The sequence below is a fragment of the Phaethon aethereus genome (genome assembly GCF_964289735.1).
Source record: "Phaethon aethereus genome assembly, chromosome: 5".
In the NCBI taxonomy this organism is placed as follows: Eukaryota; Metazoa; Chordata; class Aves; order Phaethontiformes; family Phaethontidae; genus Phaethon; species Phaethon aethereus.
In genome coordinates, this window is record NC_138579.1 from 30,930,562 (window position 1) to 30,950,082 (window position 19,521).

The 19,521-nt window shown below is 40.9% G+C and overlaps 1 protein-coding gene across 2 annotated transcripts in view; it reads right to left on the reverse strand.

Annotated features, from left to right (window-relative positions):
* Positions 1-19,521, reverse strand: part of AKAP6 (A-kinase anchoring protein 6) — a gene marked incomplete at its 5' end in the record, with an annotated part of 225,980 nt that overhangs the window by 153,883 nt on the left and 52,576 nt on the right. For both annotated transcript variants that reach the window (XM_082000781.1, XM_082000780.1), the window contains one exon: positions 6,388-6,510. In XM_082000781.1, the coding sequence (XP_081856907.1) occupies positions 6,388-6,510 (123 nt within the window). The remainder of the gene's footprint in view (positions 1-6,387; positions 6,511-19,521) is intronic.

Consider the following 19,521-nt stretch of genomic DNA (forward strand, 5'->3'; position numbering starts at 1 on the left):
TTAATGTGGCACAAAGCTTGCGACTAAATTGAGGTAAAAATTATAGACAGGGATCACACAATTTATTAGAGAAGAAAACCAAGAAACACTGATTCATGGAAATGATCATTTGGCATACCCAAACAATGCTTTTACTGCAATGATTCCATGCAATCTTAGCCACTTGTGTTTTCCACAGAACAATATCTGCTATTCTAGTTTCAACTAAATAGATCATATATTTTTGCTTAAAAAAAACCAACAAGCAAATAGCTCTGGTGTGAACAATTAATTATTTTCACAGAGGCCATCCTCCTCCATTCTTTCCATGAGTGACAAACAATTCCTCTTTGTGCTATCTGGAGAAACAGGAAACCACCTTCTAAGGATATCTTATATCCTTAGTTACAATGAGAGTAAAGTGAAACATTGAGAGCAGCCCTGCCGAGGACCTGCGGGTACTGGTGGATGAAAAGCTGGACATGAGCCAGCAATGTGCACTCGCAGCCCAGAAGGCCAACTGTATCCTGGGCTGCATCAAAAGCAGCATGGCCAGCAGGTCAATGGAGGGGATTCTGCCCCTGTACTCCACTCTGGTGAGACCCCACCTGGAGTCCTGCATCCAGTTCTGGAGCCCTCAGCACAGGAAAGACCTGGATCTGTTGGAGAGGGTCCAGAGGAGGCCACAAAAATAATCAGAGGGATAGAATACCTCTCCTATGGGGACAGGCTGAGAGAGTTGGGGTTGTTCAGCCTGGAGAAGAGAAGGCTCCGGGGAGACCTTATCGCAGCCTTCCAGTACCTGAAGGGGGCCTATAAGAAAACTGGAGTGGGACTTTTTAAAAGGGCATGTAGCGATAGGACAAGGGGTAATGATTTTAAACTAAAAGAGGGTAGATTTAGACTGGATATAAGGAAGAAATTTTTCACAAGGAGGGTGGTGAAACACTGGGACAGGCTGCCCAGAGGGGTTGTAGATGCCACATCCCTGGAAACATCCAAAGTCAGGTTGGACGGGGCTCTGAGCAACCTGATTTAGTTGACGACGTCCTGCTCACTGCAGGGGCGTTGGACTAGATGACCTTTAAAAGTCTCTTCCAACCCAAACTATTCTATGAGTCTATGATTCGCTATCTTCCAAACTGAAAACTTAAATGTAGTCAGGTTATAGCCACCATCATACTCAAAAGGGCAGAAGACAACAGCCACTTTGAAAGAAAGTACATCATCATGGGAACCTCTGACCATTCATTAGCTGGTTTTGGGAAAAAAATTAAAAATCTGTCATTACTTTCTTGCTCTCTATCTTCTATGTTCCCTGTACTCAAGATTTCAGAATTTTAATCATACAGAAATTCTGAAGAGTAAGATTCTTAGGAAAAAAATGCCTGACTACTTGTTCCAAAATTCTAAGATGACCTTTCCTTAATTAATTTTATCTCCACTGAAAAATATTGTCACCATCTACTAATAATGCAAGAAGGATTCAAAGAGTTCCATCAAATAAGTTTAAAATAAGATATTTTTTATTTTTAGATTTCCATTTAAAATTCTTGCATTATCTATCTCTAAGTATGACACTAGACACAGAAATAGCTTTGTCGAAAAGACCTAAGAGCACACCGCAGTACTAGGTGCATGACTAGGAGTTATGCAGCAACAAGAAAAGAGAGTACTGTGTTAACAACAAACAGAAAAGTTCAGACTACAGAATTAGAAGTCCCAGGCCTCAGCAAATATATATAGCGCCTTTGTCTAAGCCTTTTCCTCAGCGGTTCTTCACATTTCCTCATTTGCTAGCTTACCTCTTTACTGTGCTGAAACAATGTATCTTTTGGGGTCGGGGATAAAGATCGGTAAAATGCATATTTTAGCAAACTAACATGGTGAATTCTTATTTGTTGAGCTGGTAAGAAAGTCTGTTTGGTTTCCCAAACACAGCAGTACCATACAGACAGATGCTTTTAGCTCATAAGCTGCCTTCAGGACACAGTTTCTGATGAGAACTGATTTGCATACCACCAAGTCTATGCTTAGAGTCTGCTAGTAGCTGATTTTGATCAGGGTGCCAATGGGCAAGAATCAGCATAACAGAAAAGAATCACTACAAAAGATAAAGCAAATCAGAAACCATTTTCAGAAGTTCCTTTTTGGTAAGGTCAATGAATGTATCTTTTCATTAGAAAGAGATTTGAGCCTAATCATCAAAAAATTCAAAACCTGCCTCACTTTTTTCTCTAGTAGGGCTGACTGAGGTCTTTGTGGCAAAGCAGATTTCTGCTGAAAAACACCCTTGTTTTATGAAAACATATTAGTGTTTTCAACACCTGCCGGCTTGGGTGGCTGCCTGCAGGGGTGCCAGAAGTTCAAGCGGTGGCAGCTCAGCTCCGTGTCAGCCCTCCCATATGAATGCAAAGCACACAGCTCCCAAATCAGTTTCACCAATGTTACTCAGTTGTGAAGACCCGTAAAACAGAAAGAATAAGTTCAGTCACTATTCCAGGGGTCTCTGAGAGCATTTGCATTTATAGCTTTGTGCTTTCGTGTTATTTAAAATGAAGCACATAGCAACTTCTGCTCTGCAGTAAATCAGGAAGTTGGGTTTTAAAATTTGCAAGAAAACCATCCTCCAAGCTGAAGACCGTCTATTTTGGCACACATTCCAGATGTAGACTACCTTTCAATTTGTAGAAAAAAAATCAATACTCCTTACCAAATCATATAGTTACTCATCATGGCAAAAGCTATGGAGTTTAAGTTGTAACTGTGATTTAAGAATGAAATTCCAATTTGTCCTACAGTTAGTAATTACAATTGTGGTGTATTTGGGTATCGGGGCTGTGCCTGTGTGCACACACAGTACGCTTAGTGGTGAGTTCCCTGGGTGGCCCAGGAACTCCTGAGCTAGTCTCTGCACAGATGAGATAGGGGGCTAGTTGGGAACAATGGACCAACTTGAGGAGAAGCTGCCTTCCAGCTTCACAAAAAAGTGCCTCACTAATTATTTCTGGAGCTGCCCAAGTGGGACATTCAGACAGTCACAGTGATGCCTGGAGGCAGCTCTTGCTGGGCCAAGAGCAATAGACAGACACTACTCATATGCTTCAAAGTGCTGATTAACGTCCTAGGTGGACAATCTTGCCAGACCAGGTAAAAGAATTAACTAGAATAATAGTTTGGGGAGTTCTATCAGTTTAAGCTGAAGATGTCATACAAGGCCACTCGTAACGGAGTCTTGCATTGCCATGCTGTTCTGGAGATTTGACTCCTCATGTGAGCTTTACCTTATGCAAAGATTCTAATAAGTTGATGTTACAGGTTTCCTGTGGTGGTGTTTTTTTTTAATAAACACATTCTCTTTTAGGTGTCTGTGCCACACCATTTCTCAAAATGTCAGAGATGTAGAAAAGCAAGGCTGAGTGAGGAGAGACTTTAAAATTCAATCCTTTATCAACAATTTACATCACGACCCTAAAATGATAGCCAAGAATTTTGTCTACTGAAAAATTTGGAGGATGTTCACAACCTTGTCCTTGTCTCCTCTGCAAGACTTTTCCCAGCCAATAATGAGAAAAAGAACAAGTACATTTTTCTGTTTTCCTGCTCCCATATTTTCTTTTCTTAGATTTTGACAGCAGAGACTTAACTCATGAATGCAAAATATTCTCTGTTTATGGCACTAATTTTGTTATTGCAACAAACATATTTCCAAGGAAACAATATCACAGGTGGTGAAATTGATAAATTGTGCCAAAGGCTAAGGCCTTGTCTCTACTAATAAAAATAAAAATACTAATCTACACCGAGTTTTCACTCCTTCTACAACCAAAAAATCTGCACCAGTGAGGAATCATAGTTATGAGGTTTGCTAGTGCAGATGCAGTATATTGAAAAGAACCAACACAGTCTCTTTGTTTTCCAGGTTAGTTTGCTACCAGTGTCTGTACTAGGAACCCATAAGTCTGGAACCTAAACTTAAAAAGTACGAAGCCCCCTCTACTTCAACAGATTTTACGTGAGTCTGACAGCATGAATAACCTGACTGGCAAAAGAAGAAAATAAGCAGTAGAAGTACCCTCACAAAGACCTGGATCACCATTGTCTTATAGTGCTAAACCAAGGGAAATTTTAACATTGAGCTTAATGTGAACTGAAGTTCATATACTTCTGTTTAAACACAGATCAGGATTTCTGACACACAAATGCCACTGAAAAGCTGACAATCTAATTAATAGAAATAACTATCTTCCCCACTATAAAAATGCTCTGTCTTTTAATAGTTCATCTGTGTAGAAACAAATATGACAGCATATGTTTTCTGAAATCCCAAAAGAAAAGTCACAGATACTTTACTTCAGGTTGTGCAATGATTTTTTCCACTGGCTATATATGCCTAAAAATAATTATAATGTCATGAAATTGAAACTGAGCCATTCTTTAGACATTTTACTTCTTCACAGAAGTAATGCAAAAACCCACCGTACTTCATAACACAGTCATCCTGAAACATACAAAAATTTTCTTACCCCAAATATATGCAGATATACAGAGTACAGCTAGGAGCCTAAGTACAGGGCAAAGTGGTGCTGTACAAGTGCCCACATACTCATTTATTCTGACTACCTCTAGCAATGAAGGAGTTGCCTCTGGGCTACTACTCCACATTACAGTCTGATAGATGCTTTTGGCCTCACCTCTCACAGAACCACAAGGCAAAGTTGAAAGTCATTTGCCTGCAAAAGAGCTACTGTGCTCCTGCCCAGGGAAGAAGGGGAAAAAGAAACTGACTGTGACAGAGACTCAGCCTGGTGATTGCCCTGTTCCTGGAATATGTTTCTTTTTATTCAGCCAAGAGTGAAAATTGCAATTCTACTCATAAAAACTCATCTCTCCAAAAGTTTCATGTTGCAGAGTAAGAGGAAAACAAATTGAAATGACCAATGCCTTTTCTGAGGTCTGATCTCACGATGTGCTGTGTGTCTTCAGAGCACCTGTGAACATAATGGGAATCATGGGAATGAGTGTATGCAGTACAAGGAAAAAATCCAAACTCTGCCAAAAAATCCAAAATCTGCAACGTAAGGCAAAAATGCAGTATCTTCGTACTGCATTTGATAGACCACAATGGGAAGTTAATCTAGTGGCTGCCCATAGGCACTACTACAAAACAAAAACACTACTCCACTACTACTACAGAAACGTTTAAGAACAAAAGACACAGAAGAGTTTTCTGTGTAGCTGAAATTCTGAAGACAGTTTTCAGTTTGGTTCTAATTGTATATGTGGTTAATGTATACTTAATTAATTTCAAAATGGTCACTCTAGTATTATGGTAGGGATTAAGATGACATTTTTTCCTGTAATGCATCACGTGACTTCCTGGGACTGTCGAATAATTTTTCGCCATCAGATTATCAGAGACTGGAAATGAAGCAGAGCTTTGAGGGTTGATGCTCTGATGTGGGTTCAGTGAATGCACCATTTTATCTAGCTGGAGTGTCTAGCTCCTTGGCTCAGAATAGTGCTATCACTGGGTTTTCTTCCAATTCATACTGGCAAGAACCTAAGATTTTGGGAGAGGGAGAGGGAATTTCTTAGCTTAATTTTCCATTCTTTTTTTTTCTTTTTACAAGATAGTTTACCTACTAAGTTACCTACCCGTTAAACAGAATACATTGATCTCTATTCTCTACCTACATCATAAAGTTTTGCTTTTGAGGACTTAATAACCTGTTTAATTCAGGTCTTTGTTTCACCTCCTCATAACCAGAAACAGCTCTTGGAAGAATTCAGTGAAAGTCTCCGGAGGTTTATCAAATATTTCTCAATCTATAACTCTAGCCTTTAATATATTCACAAGATTCTTCATCCAAGTGTTTTCCACTTCCACCCAATGTTTTAGCTTTTTGCACAAGAATAAGGTTAGTGACAGTTGTACTAATTACATGACAGAAATGCATGCTGAGTAAAATGATTGAAATAATTAATTCAAATATCTTATTTAAATGACTCTGTACTATGTTAAAACTGTGGGAGAGAGAATAACAGTTCCTTACTAGTAAGAGTTTTGATAATGTTGCAATATAGTAAAAATCCTAGGAATGATCAGCAGAAAAAACATTATCCTTCCTCCTTTCACTATTGCCTTTGCTTTTTTCTTTCAGTTTTGGAGATAATTTTTGAATTGCAATGTAATTCTTGCTTTTAATTTATTTTTTAAAAAGCTGACAGCACATATTTCAAATGCAGAAAATAATTTGTTGGTATTTTCATTAAAATAAGTGACAATGTTGCAGATCTTACTTTAAAATATAGATGCACACTAGTAATTAAAAAATAATAAGCAAATAAAAAGCACAGCAGAACACTTCAATTACTGATAGTAATCATAGTATAATCTTGTCCTACCAAGTGTGTCTCCAGGTACAGTTTAAGGCTGTCTGTCTCTGCTTTAGGAGGAGTCCAATTCTCTGTTGTTTCCATAGCTTCATTTAACCAATGAATGAATTCATCCAGCTTGCTTACAAACCCCTTACCAGATAAGAAAAAAGAAAGAACAAGAAAAGCATATTTGTTAATAAAATGGCAATCTGAAAAATGTATGCTCAATTTGATTTTTTTTTAAGCCAGGAGAGTATTGTACAGTAAAATTTTGCCTTTTACAAGCATGCAAAGCAAAAAACAATTAGCAAGTAGCCTTCTAGTAAATAAGGAGCAGAACGGCATTTCTGGGGATAATCTAAGGTGACATCTTGGGACAGGACAATGTGAGATCCATATGACTGTAACGAAATGGAGAAAACGGCAAAGTTTTAGAAGATATGAAGGGGATATATAAAAACCTGCACATAGATTACAATGAAAATTGAGCTGAAGACCTTGCACTGGGCAGCCTGGGTGTAGCATGAGCACTGTTGGTTAAAAAAAGTGCTGAAAAAAGCTGCATTAACAAGGTATACATCAGTAGACTGAGGGAAGAAACTACTTGTCAGAACTTGGGTCTTGTGATTCCTGTTTTGGTTCATAGCACGAGACGCAGAGAGAAGAAATCAAACAGGAGGTGAGGCAGAATATATAGCATTTAATATAAATATTGCTGATTGCATATGAGCCACACAGATGGTGCTCCTGAGAAGACAGGAGCTCCTGCTTCTCAGGAGCACCATTTATTTCAAGATTAGTACCAATTATATTGTCTGATTAAAAATAGTGCCCTGAATTTACATGATTGGATGATACTATAGGCACATACTGAGTACAGATAATTTTACCAAAGTCTTATCCACCACAAAGCAAGAGAGTAAATGGAATAAACTGACCGTGATGTTTATAAGCACCCTGCAAATTAACTCTGAAGAGGAATGTCCATCTATTACAAGCATAGCAAGACTAGATTAAGTTAGATCTAATACTGGCTATATTACTAGTTATTAACTATGAATTTCACAGCACAGTGAGAATTTTAATTTCCAGTTGGACAGCAACTCGGTATACACACTCAGTATCTCACTCTCACCACTTTATTTATGGAATGATTTCTGCTAATTATTAGTCCATTCAAAAAGCTAAAAGCAAGCTAAACATAAAACTCATAAAGATTCCCGAGTGACTCAGGAGCCCAAATCCGCTTCTCCAAAGTGGCACATGAAATTGGAATTCTAAATGAGTCAGAAACAGGAGTTTGAGCCATTGGCGCACAGCTGCGTTACGCAAACAAGTACAGTGGTAATAACCCAGCGCAAGCAGAGCCACACTTCCTTCAAAATTCATGGTAGCAGAGTCATTTTGGCCCAACGCTGTGCCAGGAAGCAGTGTCTAACAATCAACTCCTGGCTTCCAGCTGAAGTGTCAGTGCTTCTGAACCAAAGCTAGCCTCTGGCAGGATGCTCCAGTGCATACTGCAGGCATGAGATCACTCACTGAGGCACTCTGAAGACTTTGTTTTAATTATTATTATTTTTTACATGAGTCCCTACGAGTCCTCAGGATGAGAAGGAGGCTATTGCCATCTCTATTAATGGAATTTAGCGTATCTCAAAGCATTTTAAGAAGAAAACTGTTATTCTGCGGGTTTTGTTGCAGGCTGTTTATCAGGACATTCCAGAACGGGGGAAGGAACACATGAAAAACAACCCAGTGGATATGGTGACTGTGATGACGTGCGTCAACTCTGGGGCAAGCAATGAATGTAGCTGCATCTTCTCTCTCCCGTAGCAGGTCATGCCACAAGGGCTATGTCCCCCATGTCAAACCATGAGACAGAGGGGGAACAAGATGTTCCCCTGGCTCCGTTGCTTGCTTTCTTCCAGCTCGCAGGGGAGAATTAAGAGATGCCAGACTGGCAAAGAAGTGGGAGACGTGAGCCGAGGGGGAGAGGAGCAGGAGGAGTAAAGTCCTTCCAGTCCCTCCAATAAATCTCTGCCTGCATTTTAGCAATGTGCTGTCCTTGAGAGACAAGGTGATATGGTAAGCACAAAAAAATGAAGAAAGGCTCTCTCTTGTATATGTGTCATGTATTTTACGGAGACAGACACGTATAACATCTGGCTGCGGTACTTCGATGTCTGTATGCCTTCAAAAGGGTGCTCAGAAACATTGCGGGCTTGCACCAGTATAAAAAGCAACTACTAGCAACCGAGTTCCTTCTGCCCTCTCACAAAATGTGCCCGTGTTTTAATGCCTGCTACTTGATACTGGTGCTTACAAACCCCCAAGCAGCAGGCTCCAGCAGCCTGGCATGTATCCCCTCGCCGCAGAGAGGAGATGGGCTGCAGGCCTGAGCAGGCCCCAGTGGGGCGCAGGGAATGCCTGGGGGCTAGTTTGATAAAAAAATATAGCTACATTCTCCTACAGAACCACGATAAGCCAAGTTACCTGAGAAAAAGGAGGTAAGGCTGCAAACACCAGTGCCGCCTGGTGCGTTAGGATTGCGACGGGGGACATGGTGCCCAAGGGGAGCCCCACGGCAGAGGGGAGCCCCCGCCAGCCCCGGCAGGTTTTCTTCCGCCAGGCAGCACAAATCATAATAATCCTACTATTTTCAACGACGGCAATAAAATTTTATTGAAACCGTTGAAAAGAGCACATCTGCAGAAACCGAAAATAGCGGAGGGACGGGAAAAGGACGGCAAGGGAAAGCAAAGGAAGGCCGTGCAGCACGGGGCCGCCGGCGGAGGGAGCGCCGCCCGCCCACCCGCGCGCCGTGCCTGGGCCCACAGCGCCACCTGCCGGCGCCGGCCAGCCCTCGGGCGCGGTGCCGCCCCCGGGCCGGGCACACGCTTCGCGGCGGGAGCCGCGGGGAAAGACCAGAACCGGAACGTCTCAGTGACTATGCACATGGCCGCGGACTTACAAGCGGTGGGCTTTGAGCCGTTGGAAGGCGCGCACGAACAGAAAACTATTTTTATCTCAAATTTTACATAAGATTAAATTGCAACAATGCGGTTCCTGCTTCTTACGTCGCAGCTTAGTGAACAAAACAATGCCCCGTTGTTTTTTCTTTTCTTGTTGCAGTGCCTATGATGCCATCCTACTTAAGAGCTTGCTGCCAGTGAGCGAGGCAGGAGCCACCTCTATGACCCAGCCCCAGCACCGCGACTCAGCCCCGCCCGGGAGGCAGCTCCATACTGCAAATTGAAACCTGGGCAAATGGAATCAGCTGCAGCGGCTCTGGAGTTATGGACGAGACTACAGTTCGCTCTTGATGCTGAACTTTCCCTTCTCCCCTTTGACTTTCTGTCAAGGCGTGGTTATGGATGGGCTTTGAGGTCTAGGCCAGTTCTTGCCACCAGCTGTAGCCTAGATGTGGTACAACAGAACCTGCTCTGCTGACCCCACTGGCCCAGGCAGCCAGAGGCAGGAGGCCGCCTGCTCTCTTGTACTTAGAGAAGGTGCATCTACAGTATCAGTCACAAATATATTTTATAGTCACAAATATAAATATAAATATATTTATAGTCACAAATATAAATATAAATGTGGAACCTCAGTCTCCTCAAGTCTCATAGCAGAGGGGAAGTCTAAAACATAACTTACCCCAACTGAAGGGCTGCTGCCCCTCCACAGATTGACCAACATGGAGTCATTTCTGCATAATTGAGATGGCCTAGTTAGTTGGAACAGGATGCAATTAATGCACCTGGGTTGGGGCGACCCCTGGTATCAGTACAGGCTGGGGGATGAAGGGATTGAGACCAGCCCTGCCAAGAAGGACTTGGGGGTACTGGTGGATGAAAAGCTGGACACGAGCCGGCAATGTGCACTTGCAGCCCAGAAGGCCAACCCTATCCTGGGCTGTACCCGAAGAAGTGTGGCCAGCAGGTCGAGGGAGGGGATTCTGCCTCTGTACTCCACTCTGGTGAGACCCCACCTGGAGTACTACATCCAGCTCTGGAGCCCTCACACAGGAAAGACTTGGACCTGTTGAGGTGGGTCCAGAGGAGGGCCACAAAAATTATTAAGGGGGTGGAACACCGCTCCTATGAGGACAGGCTGAGAAAGTTGGGGTTGTTCAGCCCAGAGAAGAGAAGACTTCCAGGGAGACCTTATTGCAACCTTCCAGTACTTAAAGGAGGCTTCTAAGAAAGATGGAGACAGACTTTTTAGCGGGGACTGTTGCAATAGGACAAGGGGTAATGGTTTTAAACTAAAAGAGGGTAGATTTAGACTGGATATAAAGAAGAAATTTTTCACAACAAGGGTGGTGAAACACTGGCACAAGCTGCCCAGAGAGGTTTTAGATGCCCCATCCCTGGAAACATCCAAGGTCAGGTTGGACAGGGCTCTGAGCAGCCTGGTCTAGTTGATGATGTCCCTGCTCACTGCACGGGGGTTGGACTAGATGACCTTTAAAAGGTCCCTTCCAACCCAAACTATTCTATGAATCTAGGTACATGTATTCAGGGACACAAACAGCATTACTATACTTGCTTTTCTCATAATCCAGGATATTTCCCAGAATATATATTTTAAATAAACGCTTTAGGCAAAACAAGTTCTAAAAAATAGTACGGAAAAAACATTGTCTTACAATACAGAAGATCCATTGTGAGACTCTGACAGAGCATGAAACTATGCTTTGAAAAAACAGATTACAACATAAATTATATCAAAACAAAGGATGAGGCTTACTATGCAATCCTAAATCCAGGAGTACTCAGTGAAAGAAATAAATTCACAGGATGACAAATTTTAACCACACAGGCTATTTTTCAGTTTTTCTCTTCATTTTAGAAGGTGCCCATGAAACCACTTTACATCCCTTCCTAGACACTTCTTACCTTTCTGCTTTTTCTGTTTGCACTTACGTTTTTCTTTCTCTAGGGTTTTTTTTTTTCATCATTCTTAAGGTAGGAGAGCGTTTCAGCAGGTATAAACTTCAGTGGAGCTATGCTGATTGATACTAGTTAAGGGTCTGATCTAAAGAGTATCACACTTACAATGAAAATACTATAAAATCTACCCAAATCATGCTTTGGTAATAGGAAATTAAACTATTGTATTTTCCATCAAAACTCCTCGGAAGTTGAAAACCCATAGTCAGCCACATTGAAGCTAAAAATTACTGTACAAGAATTCCTCAGAGAGAAAAGAGGCGAACAGAAGAGGGGAAAAAAAGCACCACCAGTAGAATCCAGTCTCTGCCTTTTGACTAGCTGGTTCAGTTTTGCAAATGTAATAGTTTTGTATTGTGCTAGCAAGCTAAATATTACTGAAAAAACTCAAGCCCCTACATGACACAGCATAAAGCTATTCCTATTCTATGCTGCTTAGTGCAGAAACAAACATTTCTGGATTGTTATTGGATTATTTGTAGCAACTTCTATGGTAAAGTTTACAAATAATGATAAAGGTCCTCCTGTACTCCACATAGAAAATTTTTAAATATCCACCTTTAAAACATTCAGCTCTCCATTTCGTTTCATGAAAATTTTACAGATTTTCCAAGGGGAAGGAAGAAAGTTCTAATCACACTTCCCTGAACAAAGCTAGAGCAAAAATGGCTTCATTTGAACTTTGGCATGTACAAAGTTATTTTTTGTGGTCTAATTCTAATTCTATTTGCTCTGGATGGATAAGAATGAAAAAGACATTCAAGTACTGTGGGGAAAAAAAAGCTGTAACTCACTGTGTCTGCTTTGGTGTCCTATAGAATGAAAATATACTTAATTCAATTGTTCTATAGAATTAAGGAATTAATTAATTAAGAATTAAAAATAAATTTGATGGGATTTAACTAAATATCCTGAGACTTCCTCATTAATGACAGAACACTCAAATTTTTTGAATCATAAGACACAAGAATTCCCTTGCCGAGTCACCCAGGAAGGGCAGGGGTGCATCAGCTCAGAGGCCAAAGGCGTGTGTGGATATCGGGCCGAAGACGGGTGCAGCTGGAGGTGCGCCTCCCAGCCTTGCTCTGTTGAATATAAGGGCATACAGAAGGTACAGATCCCCCAGCTGCTGCACAGTACAACTGGTCAAAGGATCTTGGGTGAGGTGGCCTGGTTGTGTCTGGCATGTGGGATAACAGAGTGGCAGAGCAGCTGTGGTGGTGTGCTGCCAGTAGAAGAAACCCTGGAGCATGGCGGCGAGGCCTACGGAGGCGGTCGGATGAAGAAGCCTCACATGCAATTCATTACATTTAATAGGACTGTGTGTGTTCTGTCTATCCCAAGTGTGTCCGAAAAAAAATACTTAAAATGAACACAGAAACAGGCAGTCTTTGGCATTCCTAGCAGTGCCTGACTCCATTCCTTTTTCCTGTTTTCTGGATCCTGTTTGCAATTCCTCCCTACTCATGATGACTGATCAGCACACCTCAGTGCTCACTGCCCGCACCCCGCTACTGCCTCTTGGCACGGCCCAGGAGTTCCTCGCTCCCTGTGTCTCTCCAGCTTCCACAGGCTGTTCCTGCGCTTTCCCGTTGGGCTTCAGAAGTTCACTCCATCTCTGGCCAAAGACGGACCACCTTTAGAAATAGACATCCATTAGCTTCCCACTTCCTAGTTTGCAGCAGCAGACCCGAATCTGATGCTTCAATCAAAGGAGTTTTAGTACCCACTGACACTAGCTACACGTTCCCCCAGAGATGGTGGCACAGCTCACGGTCAAAAAAGGACTAAGTACAGCCCAGGAGATAAGTTATGGTCTGTCAGCAAAGTGACGAGCAGTTGACCAACTTAAAAACTTCTGATAACAATTACAAAACTAGTGATGACAACATAAGTGTTATGGTACTGTAGAAAGGCTCCAGTCCCTGGTGATATCCCTGCATATTCCTTTAGCTTGTCAGGGGTGTCGCTCAGACATATTCTCATTGGATTGCAATTTTCTGAGCAGCACACAACCAGGACCTCCCAGAAAAGCTTTTACTGTCACAGTCAGGAAAAAAATGCGTGACTGTCAAGTGAGTCACTTAAAATTATGCAGAAATGCCTCTCAACTATGCCAAAACCACTTCTTGCACTAGAACTTTTATAGTTTCCTAACTTCATTTCAGAGATTTAATTTTACTCTTACATTACAAGCTCTCTTTTTGGTCAGATAGAAAAGTAAACAGTTCTGGTGTTCAATAATTTTAGCACTTCAAATGATCTCAGTTAGACTTTGAAGTTCAGCTTTCATTAATTGAATGGAATGGGAAAGGAGGAAGTTTCCATCTCAGCTGCCGCTATCACTTTACAAATCCAGCTTTTATTAGATCACATTTAGAATGGAAACAGACTAAAGCCCAGTTCTGCAATTTTGAGCTTTAGTCTAAGAGATAGCACATTTATGGTTACCAAAAATAAGAACGTGAAAACATGGAATTTTTACTATATAAAAAAATTTAATTTTTTTTTTTTTTTTTAGTACACTAAGAGCAGCAGTACCATAGATTTTTTAGTGTATTTTTGATGTGAGATTCCTTCAGATTGGCAATCTGGGTATGTGCACTTGAGGAGGCTAGCATTAACATTAGCAAAATTATGCCATAAAACACAGAGGATGAAACTGCATCCAGTTAACACCATTATGAGAAGTTTTATGGCCCTCATCCTAGACCAAATTTTGGTTTTGCTTTTTGTGGAAAAACATTCCCAGGTTTACTGTGCCTACATGGCACAGGTAGCAAAATCATTTCAATACCTTTTGGCTTGTAATTTTAAGCTGTGCAGTGTTAACACCACTCAGTTTATTGGTCTAATATTTTCATTTAACATGCATGCTGCCTTATATTTAAAGGCACTTCCGGTCATTGCATTTGTAAAAGTACAAAGCCCTTCTAACGACTTGAACTAAAATTAAAATCAGAATAAGAGAGACGTGCCAAACTATTAAATGCAAACATACTAAAATCATCTGCCATGGTAGTTAAGAGTGACAGTGGAAAGTCTACTCTATTCCACAAACCTCAGTGTGGAAGCACCAGACAACAGTGCTTGTTAAATCACTACCCCAGACCTTTTTTCTCTCTGCCTTCCCTTTTATTACACAAAGGGAGTTCTCTTTTTAAAAGAATTGGTTATGAGGCTGTGTGCTTAAAAATGAATGTCCAATTTTGTTGCAAGCAGACAGTGTTGTAAAGTTTGCTCCCAATTTACAAAGACTGAGCTCACAGAGGGGTCTGTGTACAAGGATGGGCTGGCTCTAAGGGCACTTCTATCACAGAATGCATTAAGAAAACCCTTTGTCTAGCCACAAAAGGACTTGCATATCAGTCTCAGGAGGAACACACTCCTGCCCATGGACTTTATTTTCAAAAGGATAAAAGTGTACTTTCTTCATAGGCAAAGGTAAGTCAAAGAAATCCAGGTACTCAAGAGGATGAGGCTGCAACAAACTGCCACGGTCAATTTAATTGGAGTTAGACCCAGAGGCAACAATAAAACCATTAGCAGTGCAGATGTTAGGGATCCTCAAGAAACCAAAATGCCACAATGGAAAATGTTCTTTGTGTGATATTGTCAAAATTCTCTGGCAGACAATGACCTCACAGAAACATAAAACTGACCAAACACATCAGTAGAATGGCGATACTTAATATGCAGTTCAAAATACATTCATTCACAAACACTTCAGAAATAGAGCTTAGCAGCTTTCTGCTAAAGGAATGCCACATATATTCAATAAAGAATGGCTTAAATGTTCCCTCCAAACAGGGAAAAGATAAAGATCAAATGCTTTTCTTAGTGGACATCCGTGTGAAGACACATCTTCGTCTTCTACTATATACTGCCTAGTTAAGCATTTATTTAAGCAAATGTTAAATTACATAAATCTTTCATGAGTGCCACCTCTAGGCTTTGTGCCCAATTGCCACACACAGAATTAGAAATGACTATTGAATGTGTTTTCCCTAGTGGGCATCTATCTAATCAGTCGCGATTTATATGGTTGCAAAACGGAAAGGGGTAGCACAGGATGTTCCCTGGCTCATGACTTTTCCTGGGTTTAGAGTCCCCAGGATGCATTCCCATGCTGGAAAACAAGAAGGATTAATATATAAAAGTATAGAGTTCTCTCAAACAGAGCCAATCAGACATATCTCAACTTTTCAGGGAGATTTCACTGGAGAGTTGAGAGTACTTCTAGTCCTGAAACTTTGAGGACAACAGAGCACCATTATTAAAAGCCTAGAAAAACAGTACAAATTAACTCAGTTCTAGCTTTGTCCCTAAATATTGATGACAGGGTACTCTTAATCTTAATTTTTGTGGACCTTTTGGTCCACTACTAAATCAACAGATTTTGCTAACATTTCCGAGCTATTTTTCCAATGCTGTATTCCAACTAGAGCAGGAATGACAGACAAGATTTTTTAAAAGTTCTCAGTTTCCTAAAGGCTTCTAGGTAAAAGAGAAAGAACCATAAAGGTAGGATAGGCTTAAAAAACATGATACAGAGAAACATGCAAAGTGTTACTTTTCAATCCATTAAAAATAACTATATTTGAAGACAGTGAACCTGATTCTGCAATAAAAAGTTCACTGCCCCCATGGGACTGTTGACTTCATTTCTGCTTCTAGAGAAAGACTAGGTTACTCTAATCTGAATATTAAAATTCATTCCTAAGTGTATCTTCATAGATTACTTTAACCTTTCCACAATGCCACAAACATAATTCTTTCTTTACCCTATGCTTTGTCTTATGTTTTGCTCAAGGTGAAGATCTCCTTTCTATTTAGAAGAACTACCATGAGGCCTCCACTACTACTTGAAACCTACAAGATCTGAAAAAGGACATTCTTAGTATCAACAGATTGACTGCGGGGCGAAGATGGATACAGGAAAAGTAAGCCAAATGCTTCCTAAGCCTTGTTCCTGAGAGGTATATTCTTAGATAGCAGACAAGCTTCTGACACCACTGGTAACATTTCTCCCAGCATTTTGAAGGATGGGCGAGCACCTAGAACCACAGAAGCAAAATCCATGGCCTGGAAGGACACTGCTGGGGAGAAGAGATCCATGTAGCCCTGAGGCCAAGACACTTACGCATGTGGATGTTACATAGCAGCATACGAAAGGCCAGCACCACTGTGACTTTGCAAGTGTTCAAGAGTAGAGAGGACTAGTGGAGATAAGGAAGGGGGAAAGGGAAGACCGATTCATCCATCATTTAAAGAATCATCTGATATGAACTTAACAGCAATATGGATTAGCTGTAAACCTCCAGAGATGCCATCTGCTCTGATGGCAATAGTGCCAGGCATACAAAATGGCTGCTGATCTCTTCTCATACTGACGTGGCCATGCTTTCTCTCTGAGATGTAATGTGAACAGGCACAAAGCCAAGCAAAGTTTTAGGCCTCCTACATTCATTCAGGTGAGGGCAGAGTTCATGCTGAGAAAATATGGGAGGCCAGTGCTGCTATCTCAAAAGTGGCGTGAGATTCAAAGCACTCCTGGGAATCAGATAAATAAGTAAATTACCATATCCTTCTTTGTATGGAAAAATTTTACATATGCCTTCACATTCTAGACGACAGAAAATAATTTTGCTTATCTGCCTCCTAAGTTATCGTGCATGCTAATTTGAATCTTGGTTATTTTCGAGGCAATATTTCAAATCATTCAAGTTCCGTGTCAGGCCACAGTGCTGTATGGCAGCGGCAAGGACCGAGTGGCAGCTTGGCCTCGGGGAGAACGCGCTTGCTGAAACACAGCCTGTGCAAGCCCTCTCGTGGAGACACTTCATACCTCCCAAAAACCACTCTTGTGCAAGCTAGCTAAAGCATCCTCTCAAACTGATGAAAGTAATATTGACAAAAAACACACCACTTTTCCACAAATAAGTTTTGTCACCACTGGATTATGCAGACACAGCTATATTTGTTAAAACAGTAAATACTTTCCACTGTTGTAATCAGTACTGGCTTTTGTCAGAAAACCTCTGCAGTGCAAATGTGTATTCACATCTTTCTAGCACTCATCTCATTCAGGATCCCTACTCCCTGTGAAATTTTAAGGCTTACAGGGAAAAGGTTCCCGAGGAAACGATATTGAAACTATGAAGTGAATAGTATAAACAGCAGAAAGGAGAAACACAAGAGTTAAGGATACCAAGAGTCCTGAAAATGAGACAGAAACAAGAAAGAAGAACAGACAATAAGGGAAATGGGGCATGAACAGGGAGGAAAATAGAGGAGGAGGAGGAAATATAAGCAAAGATCAAGATAGTTCTTTTTATTTAGTTTAAAAAAAAAAGGATGATGTTCTTTGGGTCATTGCAAATAAAACAGGCAGGCAAAAGCTCTTAGAGTTAAAAACGGAACAGTCAGCAACCGTGATATTGTAAGTGAGCTGAGTAACGTACTAATCATCCAAATCTGGTCTTCAAAGTTCATCACATTGCTAGGATTGAACATGTTGTTTATGAAAATATATTTATTCATAAAGAGCAACGCCTGTTATTGGTCATGTCTCACAGAAATTCTCACTACTCTTTTTCTGAGTCATTTCTTCTCTACATAAAACCCAAGAGGCCTAAGCAGCAGCTAGGGAATAAAAATAGGTGCCCAAAACATCTTCTGCTACAGGATAAGTTTTGAGTTTCTCTTATGTATAACAGCATCAAATATCCTAAACTGAGGCCTTTTTAGATTATACCCTCATGTGACCCCTGTCAAAGTCAAAGACTTGCCATATCTAGAGATCAGCTAAGAGATGTGAATGTTTTTAGGTCACATACTCTTGTTTCACTCAGCTGGTAACCACAGTGTCTCCAGAAATTTGTAGCCAGCAACATATCAAGGGAAGGACAAGAACAGCAAATAAGTTTGCCTGAGCCAAGAAAGACAATGCTAGTAACTCCCAGAAAGGGGGACTTCAACTCTGCAGCAGCAGCTGGAAGGAGTGTCTGGATTCTGGAGGGACCCCGAGCACAGCACAGGAGAGGGGCCTGTCTTTGGTAAAAATACCAGGCACCAAAACGAGTTGCTATGTCTGGTTTAAAGGATAGTGGCACAATGCTGCAGTATATTCACATCTATTTCACAGTCCCAGATTTCTTTGTCCACTCTGAGCAATTCTAAACTACAACAGAAAATGTAAGTTAGCTCAGGACCTGTTGCTCCTAAGTGCAAATTTTTTATTTATTCTACAGCTAAACTTAAAATCAAATCTCCTGATCAGAACTGCCCCCTTTCTTTCAGCATGAAATGTATGTCCTGCAGCAACCTTGATCTGTGGATAATGTGAGTCTATAATCAGTATCTTCATTTGCAGATAAGCAAGTTGTCTGATGCACTTTTTCTAAAAATGCTGCCAATACAACTATTGATGTTGAAGCAACTTACAGTGATGTAAGGGTACTTGGAAGTACTGCATTGCCTCTTCATATAATTATTTTAAACGTTGTGTTGGCAACATACCTTATTTTCAGATTGTTTTACAGCTACTGTATGTATTGATTATGAGTTGAACTCCATCCAAAAGATGAACTAACCTTCACTTGCAATTTTTCCATATAATGACCTCTGTAATATATTAGTATACAGCTTTATTCTGCTCTGAAAAATAGACAATTATGGATGACCATCATTCCTTGGTTTGCATGCCTTGAGTATTTGGGCTTCAGACAGTGGACTGGGGGTGGAACGCCCTTGTGCAGCTGTTATTTCTGCCGATGGCCAGCTGCTACCTTGCTTGCGCACTGGGCAGCACTAGAGGCCACTCGATTGGAGCCACACTGGCACCTCCCCTAACTGGTCCCAACATTTCTTTACTCTTTAATCTCATAGTTGCTAGAAATGAACCTCATTCCCCACCATTTGTTTCCTTGAAAGGTGCATGTGATATACATACACCATGGTTGCTCCTGTAGCCTGAAATCAGAGTGGCCCTATAGCATGATGTAAATTAATAAGGTTTGTGCACTTCTAAAAATGTTACCTTTTCCCAAACAAAGAACAAATCATGTTAAAAGAATTAAATTAGCCAAATTGTATGTCTTTAACCAATGGCACAAAATTAATTCCACAGGATTTTTGGTGCCTTTTAAATAAAGACTAAATTCATTATTTTTTACATAACATTTTCAGTAGGTTAGCCAGCAAGTGA